Raw genomic sequence first — 20,870 nt, forward strand, 5'->3', positions numbered from 1 at the left:
ATAATAAATAAATATATGTATGAAATAAATGTATGAAATTTTTGATTGTGTTTATTTGAATTTAACATTGTTTTAATGTTAACTACTTTGAGGTTACAGTAAGCAGCTGTCATTTCACAAGTCTTTACAGTAACAACTTGACAGTAATTTACTGTGAAGTTACAATACAGTACCTTCCTGTGAAAGTAATGCAACCAGTTGCATGTAATTTACTGTGAATTTATAGTCAAATAATTTACAGTGCAGTCTATTGTACAAAGTCTTCTGCAGACCAAATACTATAACCATATAGACCATAGATGCCCAAACTTGGACACTAGTATTATTTTTTAGCCCTTTTTTTTATAGGAAAAGGTTTGGGCATCTCTGGTATTGACTAAAGTGACTAAAGTAGTTTCTATATGAAACAAGAAAAAATATGGATATCATACACATAATGAAGGTCACTCCAAACAGCATAAGAATACTAACTACATATAACGGATTAAATAAAAATTCTTCACTTTTTCCACAATTTGGAACATTTTACAAACAAAACCCCATAATAACAACATGAAATGTTTGAAGTCTTTTATAAAATTTATGAAGAAATAAATAAATATTCACAGCCTTTGCCATGGCTCAAAAAATTGAGCTCAGGTGCATCCTGTTTCCACTGATCATCCTTGAGATGTAGCTACAAATTGATTAGAGTCCACCTGTGGTAAATTGATTGATTGGACATGATTTGGAAAGGCACACACCTTTCTAAATGAGGTCCCACAGTTAACAGTGCATGTCAGAGCACAAACCAAGCCAGGAAGTCCAAGGAATTGTATCGAGGCACAGATCTGGAGGAGGGTACAGAAACATTTCTGCAGCATTGAAGTTCCCAATGAGCACAGTGGCCTCATCCTTAAATGGAGGAGGAGTAAAACAGAGTACATGTGTGTGAATGAGAGGGAGGGCAGTGGAGGGGTGCGGTTGCAGGGAGAAGAGGTGGAGAAGGTGGAGGAGTTCAGGTACCTGGGATCAACTGTGCAAAGTATTAGAGGGTGTGATAGAGGAGTGCAGAAAAGAGTGCAGGCAGGGTGGAGTGTTCAGTATAAGCTGGGAAAACAAAACAATCCATTTATCAATTCATCACTGAAACAATTTCTTGAAATATATATATGTATATAGTTAGGCCCAGAAATATTTGGACAGTGACACAATCTACATGATTTGGGCTACGCATGCCACCACATCGAATTTGAAATGAACAACTGAGATGCAATTGAAGGGCAGACTTTCAGGTTTAATTAAATGGGTTGAACACAAACATCCTATGAAACGTTTAGGATTTGCAACCATTTTAATACAGAGTTACATCATTTCAGAGGCTCAATAGTAATCGTGGACATCACCAAACGCTGAGTCTTACTGCAGCTGTCTTCGGTTGTTGTTTGTTTGTGGGCCTTTTTGCCTCAAGTTTTGTCTTAAGCAAGTAAAATGCATGCCCAATTGGGTTGAGATCTGGTGATTGACTTGGTCATTGCAGAATATTCCACTTCTTTGCCTTAAAAAACTCCTGAGTTGCTTTAGCGGTATGTTTTGGGTCATTGTTTATCTGTACTATGAAGCGCCGTCCAATCAACTTTGCAGCATTTGGCTGAATCTGAGCAGAAAGTATATCCCTTTACACTTTAGAATTCATCCAGCCGCTTCTGCCTTTTGTCACATCAACAACAAACCCTAGTGACCCAGTGCCATTGGAAGCCATGTATGCCCATGCCATCAAACTGCCTCCACCAGGATGTGGATGTGGTGCTCTTTGGATCATGAGCTGTTCCAAGCCTTCTCCATACTTTCTTTTTCCCATCATTCTGGTACAGGTTGATCTTAGTTTCTTCTGTCCAAAGAATGCTGTTCCAGTACTGGGCCGGCTTTTGTATATGTTTTTTGGTCTAATCTGGTCTTTCTATTTTTTAGGCTGATTAATGGTTCACCCCTCTGTTTTTGCTCCCATGAAGTCTTCTCTTTATGGTAGACTTAGATGCTGATACACCTTCTTCCTGCAGACTGTTCTTCACTTCGGTGGATGTTGTGATGGGGTTTTTCTTCACCATTTTCTTCACCACTGTTGTCTTCCGTGGACATCCATGCCTTTTTAGGTTCCCCAGCTCCCCATTGCGCTCTTTTTTTTTTCCTTTCAGAATGTACCAAACTGTTGATTTAGCCACTCCTAACATTTCTGCTATCTCTCTGATGGATTTCTTCTGTTTTTTCATCCTAATGATGGTCTGTTTTACTTCCATTCAGAGTTCTTTTGACAGCATGTTGGGATTCACCGAACCAGCTTTCAAACAGAAATGCTACAGCTGAAATCAATTCCAGACCTTCCATTCCATTCTGCTCAATTGGTTATGGATTAATGAGGTAACAGCCCGTGTAGCCTGTGAAATATCGTTTCAGGCAATTGTCCGATTACTTTTGGTGACTAGAAAAAAGAGGCGCCTACATATTAAAGAGCTGTAATTCTTAAACCCTTCTTCCTATTTTGATGTGATTATTAAATTACAGCAGAGAGTTTGCACATATTAATGATATAACTTTTTTTTTTTTTTTTTTTTATATATATATATATATATATATCTTTTGGTAAACATCTAAAATAACAACTTGTTTCACTGTCCAAATATTTCTGGGCCTAACTGTATATACACCATAGTATTAAAAAAAATTCTTAAAATCCAATTCATTTTCTGAAGCAGCAGCTCTCACGTAATATGTTACGCCTTCTATAGTAACTAATTCAGGGAGTTTATTCGGGAAACACTCCACATAAATCCACAGTGTTAAACAGTTTAATGTATATAAAAGTTATAGATATTGAGATGAGGTGGGTTTCAGGAAGGACCATGTCAAAGCTTTTAACCGTTTGCCATGTCATCAATAAATGTAGGTTAAATCTCTATCATGCAAAGAAGAAGGCATGCGTGAACATGACCTAGAAACACCACCATCCTCTCTGGGGCAAAGGTCATTTAAAATATACTGAGGCAAAGTGAAAAACTAATCAGACAAAACAGTAATTGTAATTTTATTTTTGGAAACCATGGACAACATGTCCACCAGACTAAAGAGGAGAGGGACTATCTCTCTTGTTATCAGCACTCAGTTTAGATCAGTGCTCTCCAACCTTTTTTGCGCCACGGACTGGATTAATGTTGGACAATATTTTCACGAACCGGCCTTTAAGGTGTGGCGGATAAATATAACAAAATAAAATGATACGACCATAAAAACTGGAATTTTCTAAATATTATAATAATAAACATGAATCCACTGTGTTGTTGTTTGTTTATTTTGCTTGCTTGGGGGTTTGAATTTATCGGTAATGTATTATGTGTTAGCGGCCGGAGCAGCCCCTTTAAGAAGGTAATGGATGGAGGTAAGACATGTGACCGAGGCATCATGACCTGCATCAAGAGTGAGTCATAGACAGATGTGGAGGAGACAATCCGGTCATTTTCCAAAATAAAACATTGTTCAGAATCAGAAAACAGAAATAATGTAAGTTATGTATTCTTTCTGTGCGGCCCGGTGCTAATTGACCCACGGACCGGTGCCAACACTCTGATGATATGGGAGTGCATTAGTACTTGTGGAATTCAATCTTTTGAGAGGTGTTGGAGCCATCAAATTCGAAATGACCTTATTGTTCTTTAAAATGGTATATATTCTCAGTTTAAACATTTGATATGTTTGTTTTTTCTTTTATTGGGAACAGTTTATGGATTTATGAGATTTGCAAATCATTGCATTCTGTTTTTGCATTTGAACCAATGAACGTTAAAAAAAAATGCCAATTTGTTGTGGTATATCAGAAATAAGCAGTACGTGTTTCTCAGACGTGGGAACACTTACTCGAGTTGATTTAGTTTGTAGCTTGGATCTTCGATTAAGATGTTCAGCAGCTTTGTATCCATGTCTTTAAGGTTATTTCCACTGAGGTCCAGTTCTTTTACGACTGACGGGTTTTCACTCAGAACTGACGCTAAAAATCCGCAGGCTTTCTCTGAGATTCCACAGTTAAACAGCCTGCAATGTAAGATAGTCCTTTTATTCTTTTGACATTTCACTATTGTTAAACACTGTTAATTTTTTTTTATATTAAATAATCACAAAATCATTAATAAAACCCACTGCACTCGCACTTCGCCTGAGTATGTGTAATCCAACGAGGTCCTCACTCAGGTCCAGCTCTTTGTGTGTTCTTCAGGCATGTCAAGTCTTTACATTGCAATTGCTAAACTGGTGTTTGACACTTGTTCTTGGGTTTTGGTGATTCCAAAGCTTTTGGTCGCACGACATTTTTACTCATTATAATCCCCCACTGCTAGAATCATTTAAATATAATGATTAGTGACCAATCATTTGTAAGCAATGCTTCAATTTGTGCTTCATATGTATCTTTAATGTATCGTATCATTAGCTATACATCGAGATGCAAATCGCATCGGTCTCAGTTATGGAGATGCACATCCCTACTATATTTTTCACACTGTAAGGCGGGTCCACTGTGGCGACCCCTAAAGGGAGAAAGAAATAGGCTATTGTTAAAGACATTACCTCAACATCTCCAGTCTGCAGTTTGGACTTTCAAGTCCCCCACAGAGAGTCTTCACTCCTGAGTCTTGCAGATTATTCCCTCCCAGATTCAGGACTTTTAGACTTGAGGTTTGTTTTAGGAAAAGAGAAGCCAGTGAATCGCAGCAGCTCCCAGTCAAGTGACATTCATTCAGCCTAATGGGAAAAAAAAAAACATGTCAGGAATAAAATATTAGCTCTGCGCTTGGTACGATATAAAACTACGCAGTCAGGATCTCACTCTAAACGGAAAAATTCGCTGTGCTGCAAGTCGCAAAGTCGTTTTATCCCAGCATCTCTTAGCTCATTGTTTCCCAAGTTCAGCTCTCGAAGACTGGCAGGATTCAAGGTCAGAGCTGAAGCAAGAGCAACACAGCCGGCTTCTGTGACTCCACTCTGTCTAAGCCTGTATACAGAGGTTCCATCCCATTTCAAGAACTTTCATAGCAATAGAAGATAATATAAAAACATTTCCAAAACACTTTGCATTCACCTCAGTGTGTGTAATCTGCAGTTTAAATTTCCTAGCACATCTGAGAGGGCTCTTAGTCCACAGTCTCCAACGAGGTTCTCACTCAGGTCCAGCTCTTTGAGTGTAATAGGATTTGCAGAAGCTAAAGCTGTAGCTCCTTTTTCTGTGATTCCACAAGCTGCCAACCTGCAAAAAATGACCTTTGACTTCACCCAAATGTCATTTTCATCTTCACCCAAATTCACTGCAGCCTGCAAACATCTGGAAGATGAGTCATGTCAGCTGGACTTCTACACTATATGGACAAAAGATTCGGGACACCTGACCTTTCCTGCCATATTTGGTTATTCTCCAAACTGTTACCATAAAGCTGGAGACACTCAATTGTACAGGACGTCTTTGGATGGGGTATAATTAAATTTTGCGTTCATTTGAAATTGGAAACCCAAAACCTGTTCCAGCATGGCAATGCCCCCACTCACAAAAGGAACTACATGAAGTTGTGGTTTAAAGAGGAAGATCTTGAGTTGCCTGCTATAGAGCTCTGGTCTCAACCCTTCAAGATGAATTGGAACGCTGACTGTACCCAAGGCCTCCTCACCTTCCTACCTCACTTTACTAACACCCTTGTGTCTGATGAATACAAATGTCCACAAGCACACTCTCAAATATAGTGGAACATCTTCTCAGAAGAGTGGAGGGAATTATTAGACCAAATTAAGACTAAATGTGGAATGCGATGCTCAAAAATCACATACCAAACGTATGACCAGGTGACCCAATACTTTTGGCAATATGTTCAGATCAAAACGGTTCACTACTCAACCTTCATCCACTACTTAGACATCAGACCGAAGCAGCTGCTCGGATGAGTATTAAAATGTTTCCATCCAACCAGATAGAAGTCCGGATAACACGACTCAACTTCCAGATAAACTCGCCTGGATGAATGAGAAAAGTCACAGAGAGCCGACAGATATAACCGCTCAGGAATACTATAATAATACACACCACCACACAATGTGAAGTATTGTTTCAGGTCCCTTTATTGCTAAATTGCCAATTGCTAAACTGTTTTTTGACTCTTGTTGATTTTGAAGCGTAGAATTTGTTGGTGATGTGATTTTTTTGCTGAGTCTAAGTCAGCTTTTGTCTCTAGTTTTGGATTTATTATCCCCACTGCTTTCAATAAAACCACTATTAAGCAAATGCATCTGCGTTATTCACATCACACCGTAAGTATAAATGCGTCAAATAGTTATCAAAACCTTTACTTTTAGACACAACTGAAGCGCGTTTTAAACTCTCTCTTTAGTTATAAACCAGAAATATTTTTACTGTAAATATTCCATAGAAATACTTGATAGCTTAGAACATTCTATATTCGTTTTTCTCGGTTGCTTTGGATCATTTCTCAGATCAGAAATTTAATTCTCAAAACTTCTCGTTCAACCTCCACATCATTCAATCACTTGTGCACATCATAAGAACATTTCTTGTTGCTTTGATCAAATTGCGAATGCTTTTGTACATCATTTAATTGATTGTGAATTTGCGTCATTGAATGCAAAATGGTTAAACCAGTTGTCAACATCTGTCATCTAACATTTATATTAAACCTTATTTTGTAAATGTGTTGAAGTGATGAATTGTGCAGATGAATCTTGAACGTCACTAATGGAGGCGAGTGAACGGCATCAGATCAACCGATGATCAACAAGTTCTCTAAAACAGGTCAAAGGTGAATCTTGTGAACCTTCAGTTGGAGAGTGAATACAGACAAAACACAGAGTTATACATTCTACAAACGGATGAACAACTAAGAAACAAACGAACACTTACAGTACAGTAAAAGTGTGAATCCTGTCGGGTCTCTTACAATCAATATATATCAAATATACAATCAAATAAATGAATTTGTGCTGCTGAAATTCATAAATGCCAAACAGAAGGACCATTTTGTGCATTTTTAATTACTGTGATCCAAAACATATTTATATCAAGAAATCCTGAAACTGTGATCACACATCAAACTGACAACACGACTAAACATTTTGATGATCTTGTTTGTGAACAATGACAAAAGGGACTTTTCATTCTGATGCCAATGAGATGTTCACTGACACAAATACTTACTTGAGGGATGAACGAAGGATTTTTTTTTAAAGTACAGGCTTTTGCAAGAAATTTAATGTGTTGTGCTGTTTGGACAAATAGTTTTTTGCAAAAGTATTGCAGTAGGTAGAGAAATGCTCCAAAGCAACTGAGAAAACCAGTAACACAGAGCAAAAACTTTCCCATCTGCATCCCCAAGATTGAAGAATTACTACAGTTAAATTCAGAATGAATGCATCAGATATGAACTGAAAGGTTGAATTAGACTGTGACCTCAGTATCTCCAGTTTACAGTGTGGGCTTCTCAGGCTAGCAGAGAGCAGCTCCAGTCCCATGTCCTGGATTGAGTTTCCGCATAGGTCCACTGCTTTGAGATGAGCAGAGCTGCACCTGAGAACAGAAGCGAGAGCTTCACAGCATTTCTTGGTGAGCAGGCCATAACTTAACCTGAAAGGGGAAGAAAAAAAAAACAATGTTTTGTATCAGGTGTAGGACTTTTCAAAATGCTTCATAGATGCAGAAAGAAAATTCCAACCATAAGACTTCAAGCTTGGATCGGGGATCCCTCATAGCAGCAGCCAGCTGCTCAACACCTGGATCGTCTCCTGGATTATTCCAGTGGAGGTCGAGCTCTTTCAGGTGTGACGGATTGGAGCTCAGAGCCCAGGCTAGTGCTTTACTTCCTTCTGGAGTAACCCTGCAGTCCTTCAGTCTGACAGCAAAACATAAAGTATTCTCACATTAAAGTCTGTTAGAAAGTAGTTTAGAAAGTCACCAGCAGTTGTACTGACCTTAGTATTTCAAGATTGCACTCTGGATTCTTTAGATGAGTAGCAAGTAATTGAATTCCTGTCTGCCTCAAACTGTTCTCACTCAGGTCCAGTACTTTAAGGTGTGGAAGTCTGGGAAGGAGCTGTGTGGCCAAAGTGAAGCAGCCCTGAGGTGTGATTCTACAATATGAAAGCCTTCAGAGAGAAGAAACACTTAGACATTAAACTAAAGCACTTTATTGTTAGAAGCATATTCCTCATTCCCCCCTATAATACTGATTAACCAAGTCTCATGATATATTTTGGAAACTGTATGTTTACATTGCTACAACCATATACATCGATTCGCATCGGTGTTTCAGCATAAAAGTTAACGAAGATGCATTGATTTAAAAAAGTGTACATCGGAAGACTGGTATTTGTTTTGCTATGCATCATTTTAAACATAGTTGCACTATTAAAAAACGATATTATTGAAATATAATTATTAGTAAATGCGCTCTACTCAATATTTAATATGTAGATCGATTCTCTCAACACCACTGTTGCTACGTGAATATGGCGTATCACAACACTACGGAGACCGAGTCGTGTCCTGAGATTATCTGTAGCATACTAAATAGCATAGCTTCATAGTTTTTCCGTCGCATCGTATCCCATTGAATTGCATTGTGTTGAATCAAATCGAAATCAGATACATTGCATCGTAATAGAGGGGAATCGTATCGCATCGCCTCGGTAGCTGCTTCATATGTATCTTTAATGTATCGCATCATTGTCTGTGCATTGAGATGCGAATCACATCGAGCTAATCGTAAATAGACCAATTTGAGGAGCTTTGCATGGGCGCTTGGACCCCGTAGATCACTATTTGAGACTTGATTAGATGATGTTATACTTTATGTGAGGCCCTACAATCTGTACCACGATAATCAAATCACCAATCTAAGAAGATAAAAATAGGTCAAACACCATGTACCAATTTGGTCCTGGAAAAATTTTTCATTTTAGTGAACTGCACTGTATATGGTTCAAACTGCAATAAAAGCCGACTTGACTTGAAAACATTTTTACCTTATTTTCTTTAATTTACTTCTATCATTTCCCAGTCCTTCTAAAAGAAGCTTCAGCCCCGTGTCTCCAATCGAGTTACCATTTAAATTCAGCTCTTGCAGTTTGGAGGAGTCAGAGCTGAGAACAGAGCCCAGCACTTTACAGCATCTCTCGGAGAGTCCACAGTTATCGAGCCTGAGAAACAAAATATTGATCTGTATTTAGAGAATTTAGAGACGAATTAGATTTCATCAAAATGTGGGAGGATTCAAAACCCAGCTTACTTACAGAGCAATTTCTGAAGCTTTGACCACCAACATTAGTCTCAGGAGACCTTCATCTGATCTGAAATACTTCTTGAGGTCAAACACATCGAGTTTTGTCTCGGACGTCAGCAGAACAAAGACGAGGGCAGACCACTGTGCTAGGGAAAGCTTGGAGGAACTCTCTGAGCTCAAGTAGCGTTGGACTTCCTTGACTATCGAGAGCTCATTGAGTTCATTCAGACAATAGAATAGATTGATAGACTTCTCAGTTGTGGAGTTCTCCTCGATCTTCAGCTTGATGTATTTGAACGTCACGTCTGTGTTTTGAATGCTGGGTCCAACCTGTGGCAACAAACTGTGCAGGAGGGCCTGGTTGGACTCTAGAGAAAGACCTAAAAGGAAGCGGAGAAAGAGATCCCAGTGGCCGTTTCCACTTTTTAAGGCTCTATCGATGGCATTTTTGTGCATATCAGTCAGTGCTTCGGTAGTATCCATTGTAGTGCAACTTGTCTGGTCAAAAGCATTCCAGTTGTAGCTTTTACACTTGAGGAAAACATATACAGCAGCGAGAAACTCCTGGATGCTCAGGTGCACAAAGCAATACACTTTACTCTGAGTCAAGGCGCATTCCTCTTTAAAGATCTGCAAGCACACCCCTGAGTAGACCACGGCCTCCTTGACGTTGATGCCACAAGCTCTCAGATCATCCTCATAAAATATCAAGTTACCTTTTTCCAGCTGCTGAAAGGCTAATTCACCCAGTTTAAGAATCATGGTTTCGTCAGACGGATCCTTGTTCCCATCCAAGTACCTGTGGTTTTTAGTTCTGGTTTGGATTAGGAGGAAATGTATATACATTTGAGTCAGGGTTTTAGGAACCTCTTTATCATCTAAGAAACTGATGGTTCTTTCTAAAACGACTGAAGAAAGCCAGCAGAAGACAGGAATGTGGCACATAATGAACAGGCTCCTTGAGGACTTAATGTGAGAAATGATTTTACCAGCCAGTCTCTGGTCGCTGATTCTCTTTCTGAGATACTCCTCCTTCTGAGGGTCATTAAATCCTCGCACCTCACTCACCAGGTCAATACTGTGTGACGGGATCTGACTGGCTGCTGCTGGTCACGAAGTGACCCACAAGAGAGCATCAGGAAAAAGGGTTCCACTGATGAGGTTGGTCAGAAGGACATCGAGAGACACTTGTTCAGTCACATCAGAAACTCTCTGGTTGTTCTGGAAGTCTATAGGAAAACGACATTCGTCCAGTCCATCGAGGATGAACAGAACCTTGCAACTCTCAGAGTTTGTTGCTTCAAACATTCCCATGTTAAAACGCTCAAGTATCTTGATCAGGCTGAACCTCCCCTCCTTCATCAGATTAAGTTCACGGAATGCAAACGGATAAATGAACCCAATGTCATGATTTGCTTTACCTTCAGCCCAGTCCAGGACAAATTTCTGTACAGACACTGTTTTTCCAATGCCAGCAACCCCCTTCTTCAGGACGCTCCTGATAGGTTTGCCACGTTGGTGTATGGGCTTGAAGATGTCATTGCATTTGATTGGTATTTCTACTGTGGTTTGCGACCTGGATATCATTTCAATCTGCCTCACTTCGTGTTCCAATCGGACATTCCCGCTGTCACTCTCTGTGATGTAGAGTTCTGTGTAAATATCACTCAATAATGTTGATTGACCCTGTATTTTCAGGTCATGGTAAATGTGCTGGTATTTTGCCTTTAGTCTATTTTTAAGCTTTTGTTGCCACTTTGTTTTGGTTGTAAGACAGCCAGACTTTGATAAAACAACAGCAGGATTTCTAGATAAACAGAAATAATTTTTATTACATATTGTTTGTATATAGCGTACACTATAGGGATCAAAGTATTGAGAAACCTGAATGTTTCCAGCCACATGCGGTTCTTTCCCAGTATGTCAACAAAAAGTTTTATAGGATGTTATAGGATGTCTTTGGATTAAGATTTCACTAGGAGACCCAAACCTGTTCCAGCATGACAACGCCCCTGTGCACAAAGCCAGTTCTATGAAGATATGCCTTTTTTTGCGTGTCAGAAGTAGTGTTACATGGACATCAGAAAATTAAGACCTGTTTAAAATTAAGACCCAGTGAATTGAAGACTTTTTAATGCCTAAAATTAAGATTTTTTAAGTTACCTTACTTTACATCTCTGAGATGATTTGGAACGCTGACTGCACCCCAGGCCTCCTCACAACACTTACATCAGTACCTGACTTTAATAACACTCTTTTTACTGAATGAGTAAACATCTTTCCAGAAGTGTGAGGTTTATGTTCTAAAATCACATACCAATCACATGGTCAGGTGTCCACCAACTTCTGTCCATACAATGTTTAATATTCCTAAATTGTATGAAACTAAAGGGTTAAAACCTTAAAACTGCAAATGACTTTTATCTGAGCATAAAGATTTCTCTTTTAACGTGTTTACACCTACATGTGCAGTTTTGGTGTGTCGCTACCTTTCACACCCATTCGAAAGGTTTCGATTATGTTACCGAAACTGCCTGAGTGAAAATGACTCGGCCCAAGGTGTGTCATTTCAAATTGGCTCAAGGGCACAATTGAAAATGTCCTAGCATGTCCATATCCTGTTCTTTTTTCATTACTGTACCACATTCCCATACTTAGTTACATACTTAGTAATTTCATTATGCATAGTCTATATACACCAGCATTAAATGTCATAAAAGTACAGACTAATACCCACATTTATAAATGAGAGGTAAGCATAAAGTGTACACAAACTTAAAGCTTAAACCCCCACAAAAAAAATTCATATATAAAAAAAAAAAACTTAACAACAAATCACTGGTGAGGTGATTTAGCAAGAATTAAACAAATATTAATTTTAATAGTTAATTATGTATATGATAGCTTTTCTTTTTGATTCCTTAAAATGTTTAAGACGTCAAAATTTGGAGGGCAGCTTTTTACAGGAGGTAGAGTCAATATTGAGCTTTAAACAGTTGAGGAATCGCTGGAAAATGAATTTTACATCAGACTTTATCCAGAGAGACTTACAACTAAGCAGTTGAGGTTTAAAGGCCTTGTTTAAGGGTCCAGCAGTGGTAGCTTGGTGGTGCTAGGACTTCATCTCATGACCTTCCAATCCAGGTTTCAATGCCTTAACCACTGAGTTACCACCTTCTCAATTCAAACAGTATAAGTAGCCCCCGATGACCACATCGTTACTTAAAAAGTAACTTAAAGAATGGTGATCAGTACGGGGTGGTGTACTGTAATTTGTTAGAACTGAACTGTTAGAACAAAAAATTTACAGGGACTAATTTCTGATACTGAAATTTGTATTTTTATTTGTAATTCTGTAAAGCAGCTTTGCGACAATGTCCATTGTGAAAAGTACAAATACAAATAAAACTGAATTGAATTATCATGACTTTACTACTGTGTACAAGAAGACTACACGGCCTCTAGAGTGCATTTCTATAATTCTTGCAAATTTTCTAATGAATGGTTTCTCGTTAAGAATTATTGGCCCATTTTTTTCCCCAGAAGAGTAATATATTACCAATATATACACTATATTGGCAAAGGTTTTGCAGACACCTGGTCATAAGTATGGAATGTGCTTTTTGAACATCACATTCCACATTTAGTCCCAATTTTCTCTTATAATTCCCTCCAGTCTTCTGAGAAGTTGTTCCACTAGATTTCAGAGTGTGCTTGTTGGCATCAGACATCAGACACAAGGGTGTTAGTAAAGGCAGGTACTGATGTAGGTGATGAGGTCTGGGGTGCAGTCAGTGTTTCAATTAATCACAAAGGTGTTTAGTAGGGATGAGATCAGAGCTCTGTAGCAGGCCATTAAAGATCTTTCTCTTCAACACATGAAAACCATATCTTCATGAAGCTCACTTTGTGCACAGATGCATCGCCATGCTTTAACAGGTTTGGGTTTCCAAGTTAATGTGAAAGTAAAATTTTGTTATACCAAATCTAAAAACTATTCTATACAATTGTGTGCCTCCAGCTTTGTGGTAACTGTTTGGAGAAGAACCACATATGGCAGGAAAGGTCAGGTGACCCAATTCTAGATGCAAAAAATATCTGTATTTTTAACCATCATTAACCCCATCTTTTTTTCTTATAAATGGACTAGGAATCTGACTTAAGTAAAAAAAAAAATCCCCAACAAAATGTAATGCATTTCCAGGGCAAATGTCCATAATTACACTATGTCTGAGGTATTAATATTAACGTGCAATTTCTGTATAAACTCCCCACTGTATGAACACAACTCCCTTATGGAAACCAGGGCCTCAGGAACACATATAGACACAGGATAAATTGGTGAAATCAGACCAGTCTTAAAACAACCAAACATATGCCAAATCAAAATAATTCTAAAATGATGAATGGGAATGGAAATAATTCAGAAATGACAGAGGTTATACCATTAATTCTACAATTTACTGCATATTTTTATGTAAACTTCATCCTACCTGTGTATTAACGGAGCTCTTTCCTTTATTTCAATCGGCTCCAGCATTGAATTTGAACTCTTCATAGAGATGCAGCTTATTTTATCCAACTTGTCCAACCTTGAAATACAAAGAAGAAAATGGCACACATATAAATCAGGTATTTTTCAGTAAAAAAAAAAAAAAAAAACGATAAAAACACGTTGACAGCACATTACTGTACAGTATTAAATGCATACCTTGAAACTTTAGGAGCACTTTCTCCACAGTGATTCATTGCAGATTATAATTGTAAATATCAGTTGATCTGCACCTGCATAGCATTACATAGATATTCATTTAGAAGAATGTTAACATACATTCACCATCCACTTTATTAGAAACACTGTTTCACCTCCTTGAATTGTAAATGCTGCTACATACACTGTAAAATGCCATATTTTTATATGCAACATATAACAATAAATATTTTTGAAGGAAATATATGTGGTTATATTCTCGAATTTCTGTTTATACTTAAAGAACATGCTGACTCATTATATACATGTAGGTTCAATGGTGAAAGAAACCAATAGGTATTTCATACTTCTACACCATGCAATTCCATCTGGACTGCAGCTAATTAGAACCCGACTTCAGAACGCCAAAGCGTACGTCCAAGTTCTGTAAGCATTATTTAGAGAACAAACAGTCGTCTGGAGTGTTATCTATTATAAAATGGCCTGCCCAGTCACTGGACCTGCTTTGGGATGAACTGGATCTGAAAGAAATCTCCAACTGGTGAAGAACATCTTTGGCAAGAGTATCAAGAGGCATGGCAAAGTTTTTCAGCTGAATGTTTGGAGAAACAAACTGAAATTAATTAACTTTTTAGCAAAATCTGAACATTGTATATTTGGTTGACCAAAGTAAATCTTTATACCATTAAATTACTATTTTTAACAGCAGTCTATATATATATACAGTACAGACCAAAAGTTTAGACACACCTTCTCATTCAAAGAGTTTTCTTTATTTTAATGACTATGAAAATTGTAGAGTTACACTGAAGGCATCAAAACTATGAATTAACACATGTGGAATTATATATGGAATTATATACATAACAAAAAAGTGTGAAACAACTGAAAATATGTCATATTGTAGGTTCTTCAAAGTAGCCACCTTTTGCTTAGATTACTGCTTTGCACACTCTTGGCATTCTCTTGATGCCTACTTTGAAGAACCTACAATATGACATATTTTCAGTTCACTTTTTTGTTATGTATATAATTCCATATATAATTCCACGTGTTAATTCATAGTTTTGATGCCTTCAGTGTGAATCTACAATTTTCATAGTCATGAAAATAAAGAAAACTCTTTGAATGAGCAGGTGTGTCCAAACTTTTGGTCTGTACTGTATATATAATATATATAAACTTTTGGTCTGTACTGTATATATAATATATATAAACTTTTGGTCTGTACTGTATATATAATATATATAAACCTTTGGTCTGTACTGTATATATAATATATATAAACTTTTGGTCTGTACTGTATATATAATATATATAAACCTTTGGTCTGTACTGTATATATAATATATATACAGTACAGACCAAAAGTTTGGACACACAAGGTGTGTCCAAACTTTTGGTCTGTATTGTATATATATTCTTCATTTGATTTCTATTTAAATAATTAAGTTTTTCTTTTTCTTCTTTTAAATTCTATTTAATTTTAATTGCACTGCAAATATTATATTTTATTATACCGTCCATTCTTTTTAATTCCTCTATTTTCAATTATTTTTTTCTTTCTTTTCCTTTTTTATACATTTTTTATTCCATTTCAAGTCACGGTCCAGTTGTTTAAAAACATTTTACTGCACGTCTTACTATGTATGATTACATATCAAAAACATAATTGAAATTTCGACCTTGAAAAACACCTGCACACCCACACAACTTGTAGTTGTTTTATCAGCCAATCATGTAGAAGCTGTGAGGTAAATCATGCACATACCTGTGTGGTTATTCTTCTCAGATCGCTAAAAAAAAACTGTGTTTCAAGTTGCAGAACATCCACACACACAATGTTTTTTGTTTTTCACACCATTCTATGTAAACTCTAGAAACTGTTGTGTCTGGAAAATTCCTAGGAGATTAAGATCTCAGGAATCCTATCTGGAACCGTCATCCATAATCACGGTTGTCTTCATTCTGATGTCTCATGTGAACGTTAACTGAAGCTTTTGAACCATATCTGTATGACTACTATGACTGATCGGTATGATTAGCAGCTAACTAGCATTTGACAATTACATTGTGGAATTAGATTTCTAAGTAACATTTTTTGACTTCATAAGCAGTTAGCGAATATTAGACTATTACATTGTGGTATTTCTTTACAGGTTCCTTATCATGAGCAATTGAAAATGACTGAAATGTGACTTTCAGATGAAAAGCTACATCCTACAGGACAAGCTAATGAGTATGTTCATAAAATGTTGATATCAATGAGAATTGATTTTCGGCAAGTAAAACGAGAAGTTAATGCCATGAAACAACCACGAAAATTCCCCTATATTTATAATTAGCCAGTCATGTGTAAACTGTATTGTGTAACTTAAAACAGAAGGAAGTCAAGATGACTGTTCATTCAGAGGCGTCTTTCTGAGGAGAGCCTAGAAAGAGTTTGTGGTTTAAAATAAAATGATCATGTGATGGTGAAATTAATCATCTTACAAAAAAAAAGATGTTGCACGTCTTCATCACCTCGATGACACTAAGACTGGTGGTATTGACTTCACATAATGACTGCTGTTCTTGCAAACTAACGGATAAATGACTCTCATCAATACCAGGAAGTATATATGTGGTGCTATATGTGGTTCTTTTCCAAACTGTTACCACAATGCTGAAGGCACTCAAATGTCTTTAGATGCACCATAATAAAATTTTGCATTCACTTGAACCTGGAAATGCAAAACTATTCCAACATGGCAATGAAGATCTGGTTTACATGCTTTGGAGAGGAAGATCTTGAGTGGCCTGCTATAGAGCTCTGATCTCATCCCTACTGAACACCTTTGGGATGAAAGTAAACGCTGACTGCGCCCCAGGTCTCCTCACCTACTTCAGTACCTGCCTTTCATAATACTCTTATGGCTGATGAACACAAATATCCATAAGTCCACATCCACAAATATCGCCCAGAGTCTAGAATCATGCATCTTATCAGTTATAGTCACCTCAGACTGTAAACTGATGTAGTAACTGATAAACTGATATCCAGTTTATTCAAATTTTTTTTGACACATGCATAACATGTCAACAGGAGTGAATCAAGCATTTATTGATTTATTGATATTATTAATCCATCCTACCTCAGGAAGACAACCGTAATGTAGATAGGCTAGACAGATATCATCCAAATAGTGGACAAATTAGTCACAGGACAGAGTGAAGAAACAGTAGCTTTAGTGTTGATTTGAAGGAAAAGCTTATACATTTTTTAAGGGTTATAATGTCAAGAAAATAGACGTTACATTTACGGCATGTTCGCAGACAAACATCTCAAAAATGATGCACAAAAGTGTTTTTGAAGTCTCTATCTATTAGCACATCAACACTGGTTCACTAGGTTGCAAACCTACAATACTAAAGTTTCTTTTCGGCTTCTCCCGTTAGGGGTCGCCACAGCAGATCCTCCGCACGTTTGATTTGGCATATGTTTTACGCTGGATGCCCTTCCTAACGCAACCCTCCCCAATTTATCCGGGCTTGGGACCGGCACTGAGAGTGGCTGGGGATGGTTCCCTGACCGGGAATCGAACCCGGGTCGCAGCGGTGAGAGCGCTGCATCTTAACCACTAGACCACCAGGGGACCACAATACTATCAGCCTGAAACTTTTTTTAACATAAAGACATAAATAAAGGAAATAAGTGTTTCAAGTGTTTCCAACAGGAAGTGACTCAGCTGTTTGGACATCTTGGGAAGTTTATTCCACCACCTCGGTGCCAAAATAGAAGAGTCTTGATGTGAGAAATGATGGGAACAGTCAAGAAGAAGATCGGAGGGAGCGTGGTGCAGTGTGAGGACTGATAAGAGCTTTAGGCTTTATAGGCAAAATATCATGGACACCTGACCATGTGTTCATTGAACACCATTCCAGATTTAGTCTCCACAAGTTGAATTGAAGGAAAAATGTGGTAGAAAAATGTGAAACGAAGCCCATTCAAGAATTTGGGGAGATTCACAAAGAGTGGACTGCATCTGGGGTCAGTGCTTCCAGAGCCTCCACACACAGACGTATCCATGGGCTACAACTGACACATTCCTCATGTCGAGCAGCTCCTGAACCAGAGACAACGTCAGAGGTGTCTTACCTGGGCAAAGGACAGAAAGGACTGGACTGTTGCTCAGTGGGCCAAAGTCGTCTTTTCAGATGAAAGAAAAGTTTGCATTTAATTTGGAAATCAAGGTCCCAGAGTAGTGAAGACGAGAGGAGACCCACCGAATCCAAGTTGCTTGAGGTCCAGTGTAAAGTTTGCAGAGTCAATGGTGGTTTGGGGAGTCATGTCATCTGCGGTTGTTGGTCCACTGTGTTTTTATCAAGTCCAAGTTCAGCACAGCCGTCTACCAGGATTTTTTAGATCACTTCATGCTTCCCTCTGGTGACCAGCTTTATGGAGATGCTGATTTTATATTCCAGCAGGATTTGGCACCTGCCCACACTGCCAAAAGCACCGGCCAGCAAACTCACTAGACCTGAACTCCATAGGGAATTTATGTGGTTATTGTCAAGAGGAAAAAAAGAAACAAGAGACCAAAAAATGCAGATAAGCTGAAGGCCACTGTCAAAGAAACCTGGGCTTCCACACCACCTCAGCAGTGCCACAGACTGATCACTTCCATGCTACACTGAATTGAGACCGTAATTAAAGCAAAAGGAGCCCCGACCAAGTATTGAGTACTTCTTCTTCTTCTTCTTTCGGCTGCTCCCATTAGGGGTCGCCACAGCGGATCATCCGTCTCCATACCACCCTGTCCTCTATATCTGCCTCTTTTACACCAACTACCTGCATGTCTTCCCTCACCACATCCATGAACCTCCTCCTTGGCCTTCCTCTTTTCCTCCTACCTGGTGGCTCCATCTTCAGCATTTTTCTACCAATATAATTCATGTCCCTTCTCTGCACATGTCCAAACCATCTCAATCTCGCCTCCCTCACCTTGTCACCACAACATCCTACATGTGCTGTCCCTCTAATAAACTCATTTCTAATCTTGTCCATCCTCGTCACTCCCAACGAAAACCTCAACATCTTCAGCTCTGCTACCTCCAGCTCCACCTCCTGTCTTTTACTCAATGCCACTGTCTCTAATCCATACAACATCGCAGGTCTCACCACAGTCCTATAAACTTTCCCTTTCATTCTTGCAGATACTCTTCTATCACAAATCACCCCTGTCACTCTTCTCCACCCACTCCACCCTGCCTGCACTCTTTTCTTTACTTCCCTAACACACTCTCCATTACTTTGCACTGTTGACCCCAGGTACCTGAACTCCTCCACCTTCTTCACCTCTTCACCCTGCAACCGCATCACTCCACTGCCCTCCCTCTCATTCACACACATGTACTCTGTCTTACTCCTACTGACTTTCATTCCCCTTCTCTCCAGCGCATATCTGCACCTCTCCAGGCTCTTCTCAACCTGCTCTCTACTCTCACCACAAATCACAATATCATCTGCAAACATCATAGTCCAGGGAGACTCCTGTCTGACCTCGTCCGTCAACCTGTCCATCACCACTGCAAACAGGAAAGGGCTCAGGGCCGATCCTTGATGTAGTCCAACCTTCACCCTGAACCAGTCTGTCGTACCTACTGCACACTTTACTGCCGTCACACTGTCCTCATACATGTCCTGCACCACCCTCAAATACTTCTCTGACACACCTGACTTCCTCATACAATACCACAACTCCTCTCTCGGCACCCTGTCGTACGCTTTCTCTAAATCCACAAATACACAATGCAGCTCCTTCTGTCCTTCTCTATACTTCTCCATCAACATCCTCAAAGCAAATAAGGCATCTGTGGTGCTCTTCCTCGGCATGAAACCATACTGTTGCTCACAGATGGTCACCTCTTCTCTCAGCCTGGCTTCCACTACTCTTTCCCATAACTTCATGGTGTGACTGATCAACTTAATTCCCCTGTAGTTACTGCAGGTTTGCACATCTCCCTTATGCTTAAAGATCGGTACCAGCACACTCCTTCTCCATTCCTCAGGCATCCTCTCCCCTTCCAGAATCCTGTTAAACAATCTGGTTAAAAACTCCACTGCCATCTCTCCTAAACATCTCCACGCTTCTACCGGTATGTCATCTGGTCCAACCGACTTTCCATTCTTCATCCTCTTAATCGCTGCTCTCACTTCCTCCTTACTAATCCTATCTACATCCTGCTTCACCAACTCCACATCCTCCAACCTTCTCTCTCTCTGATTTTCCTCATTCATCAGCTGCTCAAAATACTCCCTCCATCTTCTCAACACACTCTCCTCACTAGTCAACACATTTCCCTCTCCATCCTTTATTGCTCTAACTTGCAGTACATCCTTTTCAGCTCGGTCCCTCTGCTTGGCCAATCGGTATAAATCCTTTTCTCCTTCCTTAGTGTCCAACCTCTTATACAGTTCCTCATATGCCTTTTCCTTGGCTTTCGCCACATCCCTTTTAACCTGCTGCCGCATCTCCTTGTACTCCTGCCTACTTTTCTCATCACTCTGTCGATCCCACTTCTGTTTTGCCAATCTCTTTCCCCTAATGCTCTCCTGCACTTCCTCATTCCACCACCACGTCTCCTTGTCTTGCTTTCTATTTCCAGATGTCACACCAAGTACTTTTCTAGCTGCCTCCCTCATCACTCCTGCAGTAGTTGCCCAATCCTCCGGCACCTCTTCACCACCACCAAGCCCCTGTCTGACCTCTTCCCTGAACCTCACACTACACTCTTCCTCCTTCAGTTTCCACCATCTTATTCTTCTTTCAAACCTTACTTTCCTCCTCTTCTTCTTCGCCTCCAAAACTATCCTACAG

The 20,870-nt window shown here is 39.0% G+C and overlaps 1 protein-coding gene across 1 annotated transcript; it reads right to left on the bottom strand.

Annotated features, from left to right (window-relative positions):
* Positions 1-1,314: 1,314 nt before the first annotated feature.
* Positions 1,315-18,711, bottom strand: nlrp12l (NLR family pyrin domain containing 12-like). The gene is given in 14 exon segments (XM_083520853.1): positions 1,315-2,458; positions 3,889-4,062; positions 4,594-4,767; positions 4,853-5,017; positions 5,105-5,269; positions 7,472-7,645; positions 7,734-7,910; positions 7,990-8,163; positions 9,043-9,216; positions 9,310-10,409; positions 10,413-11,106; positions 13,793-13,891; positions 14,011-14,084; positions 18,149-18,711. Coding segments are annotated over 13 exon segments (3,321 nt in total). The 5' UTR covers positions 14,049-14,084; positions 18,149-18,711; the 3' UTR covers positions 1,315-2,445.
* Positions 18,712-20,870: the final 2,159 nt, after the last annotated feature.

Source organism: Silurus aristotelis (genome assembly GCF_946808225.1).
Source record: "Silurus aristotelis genome assembly, chromosome: 19".
NCBI lineage: Eukaryota > Metazoa > Chordata > Actinopteri > Siluriformes > Siluridae > Silurus > Silurus aristotelis.